This window comes from Manihot esculenta, chromosome 3, assembly GCF_001659605.2.
Source record: "Manihot esculenta cultivar AM560-2 chromosome 3, M.esculenta_v8, whole genome shotgun sequence".
In the NCBI taxonomy this organism is placed as follows: domain Eukaryota; kingdom Viridiplantae; phylum Streptophyta; class Magnoliopsida; order Malpighiales; family Euphorbiaceae; genus Manihot; species Manihot esculenta.
In genome coordinates this window covers 21,780,624-21,796,780 of record NC_035163.2, presented here as the reverse complement: position 1 = coordinate 21,796,780, position 16,157 = coordinate 21,780,624, and the positions used below count along the sequence as shown (strand labels likewise).

The following is a 16,157-nucleotide window of genomic DNA, read 5'->3' as shown; positions in this document are numbered from 1 at the left end:
AATCATGCATTGTCCTCAATGTATAGGAAATATTAAAATGCAAAAGAAACTGAGTACTCCCCTGGGTGTGGTGTGCATAGTGCGGTCCACTTGATCAAGGCTCAAGTAATTGGAGAAGGGAAGAGAGTCCCAACTGCATTGAGCAAAAAGTGTAGCACTCCTTTTGATTTGGTCATAACCCATCCTATTTTTTCCATGTACTCATGAAGTAACATGATTAGCTTCTCCTCTTTCAAATGAGGTGTGCCTCTAGCCCTTATGTTCGCATTTTTGAGATGATTGGGAAGCACTTTGAACTCCAATTCATGTTTCTCTATGGCTAGCTGCAATTTAGTACTGAATTCAGGTAAAACAAACTCTACCTTATCCGGAGGTTTGGGAAGGCATTGATCCGCATGGTCCTTTGGTTTAGGTGCTTGGAATACCATTTGTTCCTTGTTAGCATGGACTGGTTGCATTGGATCTATGGCTGAATTGGTTTCAGTTTCCTCTTTCTGCGCAAGATCTGACTGAAAGGGAGGACTGGGGGAGCTCATATGCAATGGAAACTGAAAGGATGCGCATGGAGGTCCTTCAGTTTGCGCAATGCCCTTCTGAAATGGGAGAATGGTGGGATTGTCCTGTGATGGGAGCTGAAGAGGTTCGGTTTGGATGTCCTCTGTCTGTGCAAGGCTCTTCTGCGAACTCATTTGAAGAGGTGCGATTGAGCTTTCTTCATTCTGCGCATGGTTGTAGTCCACCTGTTGGATGCAACAGTTAGTGTCTTCAGTTCTGGCTCTCTTTCCTGCAAAGATCATCATTTGGTATATCATCTTGATTCACATAAAAAACATTTTCACTCAAACAATCAATGATATCTGTTGACTTATTTGCTAATCCTAATTGATTCTAGAGATTTGATTTGATTTGATTAGGATCCTTAATTATCTCTATAATTATTATTTGATTATTTGCTTCCTGTTTAGATATGATTCTTTGTGTATAAATAGCCATGTAGACATATTGTACAAATCAAGAGTGAAATACAAGAATACTCAAAATTTTCCCAAAAATCTTCATGGTATCAGAGCCTTTTTCCTGATTTTTTGGGTTCAAATTCAATTTTTCCTCTTGAGGGTTTCAAAACCCTAGATTTACTTTTTTGGTACTAACCCATTTAGGAGCCCTTCACTCTCTCACCGCCGGCACCAGAAGAACTGCCGGACTGCCGCCGGCCGACCGACCTGCTCCGACGCCGGAAAAGCTTGCGCGTGAGGCTCACGCGCCACCTCTTCCCGGCGCGTGACCCGGCGCTTCCTGGCGCGTGACCCACCGTCTGTCACTGCTTCGCCGCTCCGATCACTCCGGCGACGATTCCGACCATCTTCCGGCCTTCCCGTGCTGTTACCCGGTCTTTTTGGTGAATCAATTGGGCTCTCTTGTGTGTACAACCTTGGGTACCTCATATTCTTTCAGGGTTCATAAATCTTTACTATGGCAGAAGGTAAAAGGGTCTCGATTCCTAACTCTGATAATCCTTCCTTGCAAATTAGTCCCATAAAACTTGATGGAACCAACTATCTTGCTTGGTCAAGGTCTTGTTTGTTGTTTATCAAGGCTAGAGGGCTGCAGGGTTATGTCACTGGTAATAAAAAGCAACCTGATGAGCGTGATCCAGATTTTCCTCAATGGGACTCAAATAATTGTCTTGTTATGACATGGTTACTGAACTCGATGCAACCTAATATCTCTAAGTCCTATTTGTTAATTGATACTGCTGCAAAAATATGGAAAGCTTTGTCCTTAACTTATTCCAAGATTGGGAATGATGCCCAAATTTATGATATTCGGAATAAGATTCATGGTACTAAGCAAGGAGAAATGACTATCTCCCAATTTTATTCTGAGTTATGTGGCTTATGGCAGGAACTTGATTACTATCAAGACTTTCAGGCAGACTGCACTGGAGATACAGTCAAATTTCAGAGAATGATTGAAAAGGAGCGGGTCTATGATTTTCTTGCAGGGTTGAATAATGAATATGATCCAATTCGAGTCCAAGTGTTGGGAAGAAATCCTTTTCCTTCTCTACAAGAGGCCCACGCTCATGTTCAACAAGAGGAAAGTCGTCGACATGCTATGCTCTATACTGCACCAGTTGAAAAGGCTGGGTTGACTACTAGTTTGAGCACACCACAGCCTCCTACTTCTGAGAAAGATCAATTACACTGTGACTATTGTGGGAAACCGAGGCATACCAAAGAGACTTGTTGGAAGTTATATGGTCGTCCCACTAGAGGTCGTGGAGGAAAACGAGGTACCTCTAGAAATCAAGCTAATTTAGCAGAAACTGTGGAGGAGCCTTTTAAGGAGACAACAACGACTGAGTTTCTTTCCGCTAATGAACTTCAGAGTCTCAAGCGCCTCTTGTCTCATATTGACACCTCTTCATCCTCTGGTGCCACATCTAACTTTGTAAAGTCAGGTAATGCTTCCTCTTTTAATAATGTTCCATGGATTATCGATTCTGGTGCGAATAGACATATGACAGGCTCTTCTAAAGGCTTTCTCAATTATTCTCCTTCTCTAACCAAAGATAGTGTCAGAATTGCTGATGGCTCTTTTACTCCAATATCCGGAACAGGTTCTGTTATTTGCACATCCAACATTAAATTATCATCTGTCCTTCATGTTCCCCACTTTCCTGTCAACCTTTTATCTGTCAGTGCTATCACCAATGCCCTTAACTGTAAACTTGAATTCTTTCCTGATCATTGTGTTATTCAGGATCTTCGCACAGGGAAGAGGATTGGCAATGGTAGGCTGCATGATGGCTTATACATGTTGGAGAGTGATCCGGGTTCTTCGATATCTCAAGCTTGTTTTGGAGAAAATAAGGATGTCAATCGGGAAATAATACAATGGCACCGGCGATTAGGACATCCATCATTTTTTGTCTTAGAAAAACTTTATCCTGATTTGTTTGCTAAAACCCAGTTTGACTCTTTATTTTGTGATGCTTGTGAGTATGCTAAACACACTAGAACATCCTATCCTTTGAGTCATAATAAAAGTCAAATTCCTTTTGCAACTATTCATTCTGATGTTTGGGGGCCTACTCAAACTGTCTCCTTATCTGGTAATCGATGGTTTGTCACCTTTATTGATTGTTGCACTCGAATGACTTGGGTCTATCTGATTAAAGCTAAAAGTGATGTTTTTTCTTGTTTTCAATCTTTTCATAAGATGATTTGTACTCAATTTGATACTAAGGTGAAAATTTTGAGAACTGACAATGGAAGAGAATACATGGATAGTAGCTTTTCTGCCTATTTGGAGAGTAATGGGATAGTACACCAGACTAGTTGTCCTTATACTAGTGCTCAAAATGGCGTTGCTGAGAGAAAAAATAGACATCTATTGGAGGTAGCTCGATCTCTTATGTTCACCATGAATCTACCCAAAGCATATTGGGGAGATGCAGTTCTTGTATCTGCTTACCTTATAAATAGAATGCCTCTCAAGACCCTTGACTTTATGAGTCCTTTGGCAGTTCTACAAGGGAAGAATTCATACGTTGTTCCACCAAAAATATTTGGGTGTGTTTGTTTTGTCCATACTAGAACGGCAGGGAAATTGGACCCCAAGGCCCTTAAATGTGTGTTTGTTGGGTATTCTCCGACACAGAAGGGATATAGGTGTTATCACCCTCCCTCTAGAAAATACTTAGTCAGTATGGATGTTACCTTTCGAGAAACTGAACCCTACTTCAATACCACCCACTCACCTCTTCAGGGGGAGAATAATGAGCAAGAAGGGGTGATCCAAAATTGTGTGATTCCGGATAATATGGTTCAACTAGAGAGTTTGAGTTCTAATCGACAGGGGGAGATGTCCAATCAGGGAGGAAGAATTGGTCGTTTGGACAAGCCAGATTTGAGAAGGTATTCAAGGAGAGACAAGGCAGAAGAGGCCATTATGCAGTCTACTCAGAGTCAAGAATCTTCTTCTGGTGAGTTATCCACAACTCTTGAATGCTTCAATGATTTAGATAAACCGATTGCACAAAGAAAAGGGGTCAGATCTTGTACTAAACATCCTATTTCTAACTTTGTTTCTTATGAATCCTTGTCTCCTTCCTATAGAGCCTTTGCCTTGTCTATTTCCTCTGTGTCTATTCCACAGGATTGGAAGAAAGCTCTTGCAGAACCTAAATGGAAGGAAGCAATGATTGAAGAGATGAAAGCATTGGCTAAAAATGAGACCTGGGAGCTCGTCACTCTTCCACCTGGAAAGAAACTCGTTGGCTGTAAGTGGGTGTTCACAGTGAAACACAAAGCTGATGGTACAATTGAACGATTTAAGGCCAGATTGGTTGCTAAAGGTTTCACCCAAACCTATGGAGTGGATTATCAAGAGACATTTGCCCCAGTTGCAAAAATGAATTCAATCAGAGTTCTGTTATCTTGCGCGGCCAACTTGGACTGGGACTTGCAACAGTTTGATGTGAAGAATGCTTTCCTCCATGGAGATTTAGAGGAAGAAGTATTCATAGAAATTCCTCCTGGGTTCGCTGATGAGAAGACACAAGGAAAGGTGTGCAAGTTAAAAAAGGCTTTGTATGGGCTAAAACAATCTCCCAGAGCTTGGTTTGACAGGTTTAGCAGAGCCATGATGTCCTTCGGTTACCAACAAAGCAATGCTGATCACACTCTGTTTATCAAACATCATAAGGGTAAGATCACCCTTCTTATTGTGTATGTTGATGATATAGTGGTGACAGGTGATGACAAAGAGGAAATGGCTCAACTAAAGAGGTTGTTAGCTCAGGAATTTGAAATCAAAGATCTGGGAAAACTGCAATATTTTCTAGGTATCGAGGTGGCTAGATCAGAAAAAGGAATTTTCATCTCTCAAAGAAAGTACATTCTGGATCTTTTGGGAGAAACTGGTATGATGGGGTGTAAACCAGCAGAATCTCCCATCGAAAGTAATCACAAGCTGAAAGCAGGAACTGGTGAGTCCGTGGATATTGGAAGATATCAGAGATTGGTAGGAAGGTTGATTTATCTCTCACACACTCGACCGGATATAGCCTATGCTGTTAGCTTAGTCAGCCAATTCATGCATGACCCTCGCGAGACTCATATGCAAGCTGTACTTCGCATCTTGAGATACCTAAAGTCTGCGCCAGGGAAAGGGCTTCTTTATTCCAAACATGGTCATCTCCGAATTGAAACTTTTACAGATGCAGATTGGGCAGGATCTCTCGATGACAGGAGATCCACATCTGGCTACTGCACAGTTGTGGGGGGAAACCTTGTCACTTGGAGGAGTAAAAAACAAAGTGTTGTTGCTCGGTCAAGTGCGGAAGCAGAATACAGAGCAATGGCCCAAGGAGTGTGTGAACTCTTATGGTTGCAGAAGTTATTGGAAGAGTTGAGATTGTCCGAGAGAGACAAGATAACCTTGTATTGTGACAATAAATAGGTAATCAATTCTCTGTGGATTCGATCCTTCACCACTATCTGCAGTTGTAAATTGTTGATAACCAAGAAGGTTATTTTTGACCGGCTTCGACAACCGCGAGTCAAAAATTGGTTTTTGACTCGTGGTTTGGTCTCAGAAAGGGAAAGAGGCGCAGATTGTGCTTCCTAAATAAGTTTAGATGCTGACCTTACTTCCTAATTAGTGTAGAGGCTGCCCAAGATGTTGCAGAAAAGGAAGGTGGCGCGCAGATGGCTCTCAGAAGAGGAAAGCGCGCAGATTGTTTCTGAATAGGAAGAATGCACGAATTTTGATCTTCAAAGGGGGAGATATGCTTGTCCATACATTCCTTTTTAGGTGGAGCCTCTTTTGAAATTTGAATATTGAATGCAGAAGAGGAAGAGCATCTCTTTGAGATCTTGCTGCCTAAATAGGAAGATATGACTGCTGCAGTGTGTGCACATCTTTGAACAAGAAAAGAAAGATCTGCGATTTGAATTTCAAATAATCTTCTGACTGAGCTTTCCTTGTTTGCTTTTGCTTCTGCACTTTCCTCATTTGAAAACTTTCCTTTTCTGAAAACTTTCCTTATTTGGAAACTTTCCTTTTTTGGCACTTTTTAGTAGTTTTAAGAGCATCTTCTCCAGATTGTCTCTTTACACCTAATATCTGCAAAATATAATTAAAACCACAAAATTAAGTAGAAAAGATGTAAATAAACATCAAGAACATAATGATAAAATGGACTAAAATATGCTCTATCACTAGATCATGCAATTTCCTAGGTTTTTACACCAAGGGTTACTTGTGTTTGAATAATTCAAGTAATTACAGACTTCAAACTATCCAAACTAACAAATTATCACTTTGTAATCAAGAATCAATGGGCTCTATTGATCTAAATAACAAAGCAACAATAGAATTAAGCATCAAATTGCATAAATATTGATAAATAAAATATTAACATAATATGTTCAGATCTCCCAATCCATAAACAACTAAAGTTTCACGGGTTTCAGCCACTCATGGCTGAAACAAACATAAAAGCAAAGAAAGAAAGCAAGAAAAAGGTAGAAGAAGAGCCGGCTGGTGCTGCTGGAGGTGCCGAGGCTGCTGGCCTTGATTCCCAAGATTGGAGATATATCCTTGATTGCTGGTTTGCTATCTATTTATAGATGAAGGGCTGCCCTAGTTTCCTTGTTTGGATTGGATTCATTTTCCCAATTGGATTTGAATTCTTAGAAGGTAATTGTATTTTGATGAGATTTGGCTTTCTAAATATGTGGGATTGAGCATTGAAGTGCCTTAAAGGGTTGCTGAGCTGTTATCACGTGTTTGGTGTGAATAAGACTTCTTGAAGATTCAAAATTTGAATTTCCCGCAATATGCTGTCTGCTGTCGCAAGTGCTGTTTGCCCGGATTGTTTGGGCAAACAGCTCGGGCAAACAGTCTGTCCTCCCTTCTGTCTGTGCACTGCTTCTATCCTGCTGGTCTGTTTGCCCGGTCTGTTTGGGCAAACAGTCTGGTCAAACAGCAGATTATTCTTCTCCCATTTCAGCTTAAACTTGGATTTGGGCAAACGAACTTGGGCAAATCAACTTGTTCTCTTTTGCTCTCTTTTGCTCTTTTTTGCTCTCTTTTAGGCAGTTTTAAGACCATTTTTACCAAATTTCCATTTTACACCATTTTCTGCAAAATAAGATTAAAACTACAAATTTAGGTAGAAAATGTGTAAATTAACATAAATAACATGGAAAATGAGTCTAAATTTGACTCTATCAAATGCCCCCACACCTAGCCCTTTGCTTGTCCTCAAGCAAATAGACTTAGTCAAACAAGCTTTATTTACTACTTGATCCTTTATTTCCACTTAAGCTCTCACCCTAGACCCCTACTTTGAAGCATTGCAGTGAAGAGTGCATACACTAAGGTTACTTTCCTTCTTTTCTTGTCTCCTTTTACCTACCATAGTTAGTATTTGTTTTCCTTAGGAGAGAGATTATACATGCACGTATTTTTATTTAGTTTAGACTCTTTCTAACTTTCAGAGTGACTTGCCCTTGACTTGAAGCATTTTATTCAGCTTTTTGCACTTTTATCCTTGCTTGAAAAAGTCACAATCCTTTTGACGCGAAGGTACATATTTATGATACCCACCTCCGGTTACTTAGTTGGTCACCTGTCCAAGTGGCTACTAACTCTGTTCATAGTCTTTGACCATTGGAACAATTTTTATTTTGTGCTTTTGAAGTCTTTGCCTTTTGCTGAATTTTCTTTTTCTCAATGATTTGGGCAAATCAACACCAATTGCTAAAATAAATCATGTTTAGTTTTTCACACATCTTTATTATGCTCTCTAATGAGTAATGTCATATATTTTTCACCATGGCAAGCTCAAAAATTTAATTCAAAAGGAAATTCCTAAGAATGAATACAACTCACTGTAATTGATTCAACTTAGGTTTAAAGGGTCATCACATCAATGGGGTCATGGAAAGAAAGTTTATTTAACATAGCTTAAGTGTTTGAGTAAAGCATATCAAAACAGAAAAAGGAAAAACTGTGGCTACATGTGTGTGAATTGAAAACAAAAATAGCAAAATTGAAAAAAAAAATTCAATGAAAAAAAGTTCACCTAATGTGTGCTAATTAAAAATTAAAACCTAAATGGACCTAAAAGAAATAAAAAAGAATGCATGAAGCATCAAAATTCAGATACATGCACCCCCACACCTAAATCATGCATTGTCCTCAATGTATGGAAAAATTAAAGCTTAAGTGAAAAACGGATTACTCCCCTGGTGTGGTTGTTTGCCCAGGCTGTTTGAGCAAACAGCTGGCTTAGACTAGCTGTTTTTGCATGCAGGTGGCAGCAGGTGCTGAACGGTGGACTGCTGTTAGCTGGTAGGCCTACTGATATGCCTGCTGCGCGCTGGGCTGCTTTGCTGATATGCTGCCCCTTGTGCAACAATAATCTTGTCGCTCTGAGCTTGTGCGAGAGAGAAGTTTTGAGAAGGAGAAGAAGTGTTGAAGTGTAGAGGAAAGAATAAAACACTGAGTTCAAATGGAAAAAGTACTGCCCTGTTTATTTTCCTCTTGTTGATTTTCTTTGCCTTGGTTGTTTGCCCAATCTGTGTGGGCAAACAACTTGGTCGAACAGTGATCTGTGGTGCGGTCTGGAAGTCTTATCCCGCACGGGCCTGGTGTTTGCCTAGTTGAACGGGCAAACAGGCTGGTCGAACCGGTGTGCTGCGCGCTGTCCGTCCGCCGAGGGTTGTTCTGTTTTGTCTCTGCTGTTTGCCCAGTGTGTTTGGGCAAACAGTTTGGCCATCCAGCTTTTACCTGCAAAACAGCTGAAACCTGGAAGTGGGTTAACTCATCTAGTTTCTGTATCTCTGGCCTGTTTGCCCATGCTGTTTGGGCAAACAGTTACATATCTCTGTGTTTTTTTTTTTTTTAACATGAAATTAATTACTAAGCTAGCTGAGAGGTGAACAGATATTCTTCTGGGAAGTCTTCCTTGATTGGGCATGTCTCCATTGGGTTGCCTCCCAGTAGCGCCCTGGTTTAAAGTCGCGGGCTGGACTTTCTTGACTTGATAAAGGCTCAAGTAATTGGGGGAGGAAAAAGGGTCCCGACTGAATTAAGTAATAAATGCACCACACCTTTTGTTTTGGTCATAACTCATCCTATTTCTTTTATGTACTCATAAAGTAACATGATTAGTTTCTCCTCTTTCAAGTGAGGTGTGCCTCTAGCCCTTATGTTTGCATTTTTGAGGTGATTGGGCAGCACTTCAAACTTCTTTTCATATTTCTCCATAAGTGGCTGCAATCTGGTACTGATTCTTGGCCAATTGAATTCTGCCTTGTTCTGCAGTTTGGGCTGCCTGTTGAACTAGTTTGGGCAAACTACTGTCTGGCTGTTTTCCCTCTGCAGTTTGTTTGGGCAGACAGCTTTCTGTTTGTGTTACCTGCATAACTTGTTTGGGTAAACAACATTCTGTCTTCTAAAACGAATCTGTCTATCCAGTCTGTTTGGACAAATAGATTTCTGCCTCACCTGTCTATTTAGGCAAACAGTTTCCGCCTTGCTGTGCAGTCTGCCTGTCTATTTGGCCTGTTGTTTGGGCAAACAAATTTTCTGGTTCACTTTCTGGCATATTTTCTTTAGCATCCTGTTCATGCAATTGTGCAGTCCATTCTTCAGCTTGGTCATTTTGAAGCTCTCTCCCACTTCTCAATGTGATGGCACTAACATTTTGCTTTAGATTAATCTCTATTTGAGAAGGTAATTTCCCTTGAGATTCTAGCTTGCTCACGGAAATAGCCATTTAACTTATTTGCTCTTGAAGGTTTTGCGTTGTATTTGCTAAAGATTTTATTATCTCTTCAAGGGGCACACTAGATTCTTGAGGTGTTGCTTGGGCTGGATTTTGATATTGATTTGCCTTAGCATAATTGAAATTCGGGTGCTCCCTCCAATCTAGATCGTAGGTGTCAGAGTAGGGATTGTACCTCTGTTGTCTATTAAATCCTCCATTGGCATCGACTTGCTGTTCTTAATGAATTTGTTGAGTCTGACCTACAAACAAACTACGAACAACAGAAGTTAAATCAGAAATTTGTGAGGCTAAGGAAGATGTACTTACCTCATTAATTCTCATTGGCAGTTTGCTTTGATCTCCATATTGTTTTGAGGATCCTGCCATGGTGAAGATTATGTCTCTTATGGCCTGAGGTGTCTTGTTCCCGATTGATCCTCCACATGCTACATTGATTAATCTCCTTTTTGAAGGTAGCAAGCCTTCATAGAAATGTTCAACAAGGGATTTATCAGAGATATTATGTTGAGGGCAGCTTGTGCACAATCGATTGAATCTTTCACAATATTCATATAGCTCTTCATAATCTTTTTGCTTGATCCAACTGATCTCACTTTTGATGCCAATAACTTTTGAGGTTGGAAAGTATTCGCTCAAGAAGGCTCTCACCATCCCATCCCAAGAAGTGATGGATCCGGGTGGTAAATAGAACAATCAATCTTTGGCAAAATCATCAAGAGAAAAGGGAAGGACTCTTAATTTAACATGCTCTTCAGAAATACCTTGAGGCCTCAGTGTTGAGCACACAATGTGAAATTCTTTTAGGTGCTTGTATGGATTTTCATTTTCCAAACCTCTGAATTTCGAAAGTTGGTGAATCAATCCAGTTTTAAGCTCAAAAGGGGCTGTCAAAGGTGGGTAAGTGATGCACCATCGTACTTGATCACCCACAGGTGTTGCTAGTTCGCGAAGAATCCTTTCTTGTGCCATTGGAGCTCTCACCTTAACATTTTCTGCTTCAAATTCAGCAAGGACAGCAGCTGGTTCTGGTGCAGGCAGCTTGTATATCAGTTGTGGATCAATTTGTCACCTCTGCAGCAGACTGTGCAGTAAATTCAGCAGGTTCTGCAGCTGGTTCTTGTGACAAATTCAGCAGGTACAACGATAGATTCAATGGCTGGTTCTGTGACAGTTTCAGCAGTTGGTTCAACAGTGTTTTATCCGGTTGCAGCAGTGACTTGTGCAGTAGGTACAACAGTGTTTGCAAGGGCTGGTTCTGCAGTGGCTGTTTCTGTTTCAGCAATGTGTGTTGCTGGTTTTGTTGGTACAACAACCTCCGGTTCTGTTTGGACAGATTCAGCAAGTGCTGTCCTTCTGCAGTAGGCTTGGCTAGTTCAGCCGTGTGTGTTTCAGCAGGCGCTGATTTTTGGACAGCAGCAGGGGATGCAAGCTGTGCTTCGGCAGGTGCTGTCTTGCGGACAGCAATGATTTCAGCAATCTGACAGCAGTTGCTGTCTTTATTTTCTGCAGCTTGGACAGCAGGTACAGTAGGTGTTTCAGTAGCAATTTCTGGATTTCTGACAGTATGTGCTGCAGAATTTTCTTCAGCAAAAGTGTGTTGTGCAGCAGTGTTTATGGCTGTCTTTTGGACAGCAGTAGCTTCAACAGGTGCCGTTTGGACAGTAGCTGTTGATGAGGATGGCTTTGAGGCTTGGTTCCTCGGATTGGCTTGCTTTCTTAATTGTTTTGTTGTACGCTCAATTTCTGGATCGTAAAGTAGAGTATCTTTGCGTCCAGACCTGGTCATGAAAGAAAAATAGATTAGTTAAATCAATTCCCCGGCAACGGCGCCAATTTTTTACTGTGCGGTTATCGAAGCCAGTCAAAAATAACCTTTTTGGTTATCCACAATTTTACAACTGTAGATAGTGGCAAAAGGATCGAATCCACAGGGAATTGATACTTACTTATCTTTCTATCAATGACCAAGTAAATAAATAGACAATAAAAGTAAATTGGGGGTTTTGAAGTTTGATGACTAAACTAGAATTAAAAACAGCAAAGTAAAGCAAGTAATAAAGTAAAGAGAATTCAATATGAGAAAAGCTCTAGTCGAAGAATTGGATCCACTTTAGTTGTTGGGATTTATCATTGACACAAAGATTCCTTTATTTGATTCAATAAATTAGTTATGGAGGTGGAAGACGCTTCTCACCTCCATATCCCTCCTTAAGCATAAGTTAATTAGAGAACGTCCTCTAATTAACCACTAATCAACAAGTTGCCAAGGAACGTCCTTGGGCATTTGGCGTCTAATTACATTAAGAAATAGAGAGACCTAATTCTAGCTACCCAAACGAATGGTGATGTTGCTAGATCATTCAATTTCCTAGGTTTTTACACCAAGGGTTACTTGTGTTTGAATAATTCAAGCAATTATGGACTTCAAACTATCCAAACTAACAAATTATCACTTTGCAATCAAAAATCAATGGGCCCTATTGATCTAAATAACAAAGCAACAATAGAATTAAGCATCAAATTGCATAAATATTGATAAATAAAAGATTAACATAATATGTTCAGATCTCCCAATCTATAAACAACTAAAGTTTCACTTAATCTTCAACTAGAAATAAGGGTTTCAGCCACTCATGGCTGAAACAAACATAAAAGAAAAGAAAGAAAGCAAGAAAAAGGTAGAAGAAGAGCCGGCTGGTACTGCTGGAGGTGCCGAGGCTGCTGGCCTTGATTCCCAAGATTGGAGATATATCCTTGATTGTTGGTTTGCTATCTATTTATAGATGAAGAGCTGCCCTAGTTTCCTTGTTTGGATTGGATTCATTTTCCCAATTGTATTTGAATTCTTGGAAGGTAATTGTATCTTGATGAGATTTGGCTTCCTAAATATGTGGGATTGAGCATTGAAGTGCCTTGAAGGGTAGTTGAGTTGTCCTCACGTGTTTGGTGTGAATAAGACTTCTTGAAGATTCAAAATTTGAATTTCCCGCAATCTGCTGTCTGCTGTCGCAAGTGCTGTTTGCCCGGGTTGTTTGGGCAAACAGCTCGAGCAAACAGTCTGTCTTCCCTTCTGTCTGTGCACTGCTTTTGTTCTGCTGGTCTGTTTGGGCAAACAGTCTGGTCAAACAGCAGATTATTTTTCTCCCATTTCAGCTTCAACTTGGATTTGGGCAAACGGACTTGGGCAAACCAACTTGTTTTCTTTTGCTCTCTTTTAGGCAGTTTTAAAGCCATTTATACTAAATTGCCCTTTTACACCATTTTCTGCAAAATAAAATTAAAACCACAAATTTAGGTAGAAAATGTGTAAATTAACATAAATAACAACATGAAAAATGAGTCTAAATTTGGCTCTATCATTCCTCTTCATTCAATGGCCTACTTTCAGTTTCCTCTGCTTCATCCTTCAAAAGATTTAGGGTATTGATGCCTCTTTCTTTATGCCTTCTCTTCTTTCTATATGGACTTTTTATGACATAGGATGGGATGTCTTCTCCTTGATGGACTATAGTGGCGACAGTTATAGCTTGGGCAGAAGCTTCATCCTCAATAAATGAAGAAATGGTGGCCTTGTTGGTTGAAACTCTTATTCTGGTTAAAGATCTGGCTCCTCGCCTTGTGACCATGGCTGCAATCCTCTGATCTGCTGGTAACAGTCGCTTCAAAGTCCATCATTATTGATGTGGAAAAATATCTTAAAGTTGAAAGCGAGGGCTTGATGTCCCCATAGCCTCTAGATGTCATTTTCAGCTAATATTGCTTCGTTTCTTAATGCCAATTGTGCAATCTATTTTCAAATTTCTAGGTGCGAATCTCCCCATGTCTAGCTGCCTAAAATGATCTTGAAATTGTGGTTCTTCTTAGAGCTCCCTATATACTTTGACAAACTCTCAAAAGACGACTACACTTCATCTCCACCATGTCGACACCTCATCTCCACCATCCTTTCTACTCTTTAACAATGCAAAAGGATCCACATTTTACGATTTCAATGTACACATCCTCAGCTGTAACATAAGCTAAATGTTTTGATCCTTATCTCCTAAGGTTAATTTTGTAATTTCTAAATACTTTATTTCATTTGATTGACAAATTTGCCATTGACTAATGGAATTATTAACAGAATATAATGATTGTATTTTGAGAAGATGAGAAACGTTTTAATTAAAGTTAAGAATTATAAGAATTAACTAGTTAATTTTATTAAAATTCAGAAATTTCATAGTAATTTACCCCATATAGAAAATGCATACTATTTTATTATAAAGAATATTTCTATTTCTGTAATGATAATTATATATTTCTCAAAACATATCATTATAAAACTTTTTTTTACCTTATTTTTAAAATATATATTATTTTTAAGAAAAAATATTTTTTAATTCCTAAGATTTATCATAATTTATAGATATATTCATGTAATTTTAGAATCTAATACTTTATTCCTTGAGTTTCTATTTGGCTCAAATTGAAAATCCCTCCATTGAAAATACCATTAATAGGAGAAACTACCCTAGTATACTGCTTATTCTTTTCAATTCCCTTTCCATCTCCTTGTTCATTTTACTTCCAAGAGAAACAAAAATTATTTAGTCTTCCATATCCATGAATTTTTCAACTAACAATATCTCTCTGAAAAAGATAATCCAAGACTTTCTTAGGCTTATAAACTTGTTGAACTTTACATAAAATCCCACAAATTTATTGTCAACAAACAGATCCATATCAAGCACGAATTTCACGATATGCCCTATTTTCATGAAAACTATTCCTGTTTGTATTTTTCCATTTCATGGCAACTCATAACGATCCCTGTTTGTGTTTCTTTATTTTCGAAAAATTGCGAGAAACTTGGAATCCTGCAACTTATATGTTGTCAAGCTATAAACCTTTGGAAATAGAAAAGCTACAACTCAAAATTTTTATTTCATGATAGCTCCAAATTTATCATCCAAAATGAGTTATCATCCAAAAAGGATTGCAAAGTGAATTAGTGAAATGCAAAATGAAAGAGGAACACAAGAAGAAAAGGGAATGGAAATGCTTCCTTTGATAGACAAAGATTTTCCTTGTCCTAATTCTCTGTCTATTGTTTACTATCTTTCTCAATTTTGAACAAAAATACGACTTGAGTAGATCCTTTTGAAGGCAACCCATAAAAGCTAATTATTATATTCTTGCTCTTCGCTGTTACAAATCTTAGTAAGCCATGACCATTGACTCACCACCGCCCCTTCCCCAATTGGATTCAAAGACTTTAAAAAGTGCCTTGAAATCACATTCAATGAACCACCCATTTTCAAGCACCTTTTTAGAAAGGCTTTCGATTCTTGACTCCCGCCCATCTGAACTCAACCCTTTGTTCCTCCAAGTACCTTTTCTTGCTCTTTGCTTTTTCTTCATTAGAGAACCAGCTTCAAGCCCCCTCTACTGCAAGCCCTACCACACTGCCTCAACAAATACAATAGTTGCTACAATCAATATGATGCCACTGCCACTACAAGAACAACAACAAGAGCAAAATGTCAATACCTTGTAGCATATCAATGATTTCAAATATGTCTCATAAAAAATGATGGAGACTCCAATGATGACCCAGATAGATACAGAAGGTTGGTTGGAAAACTGAACTATTTTACGGTGATGACTATGCTAGATATTGCTTTTGCAATAATAATTGCAAGCCAATTTATATCTGCATCTACCATGGAAACATCACAGTGGAGTGTTTTTCATATGCTGATTAGGCCGGCAAAAAGTCATAGAAGGTTATTATGGGTTACTTAGTCTTTTGTGGGAGAAATTCTAGTGTCTTGGAAAAACAATAAGCAAAATGTTGTATTGAGGTCCAGTTTAGAATCTGAATATAGAGCTATGTCTCAATCCATTTGTGATTTATGGATAAATCATTTATTGACAGGGTTAGTTTGGATGTCTCATCCTTAGAAAAACTATAGTGTGATAATCAGACTGCCCTTCACATTGCCCCCAATCTAGTATATCACGAGCATACTAAGCACATCAAATTTGACGATCACTTTACCCAAGAAAAGATTCAAGAAAATGTAATTTTCACCAGATACATAAAGGAAGGAGAACAACTAGGTGATTTATTCACAAATCCATTTAGTAGACCTCGGATACAGTATCTCCATAACAAGATGAGCATAATTAATATCCATGTTCCAGCTTGAAGGGGAGTGTTGTAATATACAGATCTAGAGAATCAAGAGAATTACATTACATTGTGTAGAGTGTTCGTTATACCTTTTATGACTCATTTAGGAATAACCAATTCGTGGGGTGGTTGGAGTATCACATGAACTATAACGATTTGGGTATTTCG

The 16,157-nt window shown here is 39.1% G+C and overlaps 2 protein-coding genes across 4 annotated transcripts in view; one reads left to right on the top strand and one right to left on the bottom strand.

Moving 5' to 3' along the window:
* Positions 1–16,157, top strand: part of LOC110611356 (probable leucine-rich repeat receptor-like serine/threonine-protein kinase At3g14840) — a 34,160-nt gene that overhangs the window by 11,676 nt on the left and 6,327 nt on the right. The gene's annotated exons all lie outside the window — the stretch shown is intronic.
* LOC122723232 lies at positions 8,115–11,642 on the bottom strand. Its single transcript, XM_043954824.1, has 2 exons — positions 9,529–11,642; positions 8,115–9,439 (listed from the first exon to the last, which is right to left on the bottom strand). Exon 1 carries the CDS (start codon positions 11,595–11,597, stop codon positions 10,869–10,871), a length of 729 nt encoding a protein of 242 aa, XP_043810759.1. The 5' UTR covers positions 11,598–11,642; the 3' UTR covers positions 8,115–9,439; positions 9,529–10,868.

Coding starts and splice junctions, on each gene's coding strand:
- LOC122723232 (XM_043954824.1), bottom strand. CDS start 11,597: ATGACCAGGTCTGGACGCAAAGATACTCTACTTTACGATCCAGAAATT.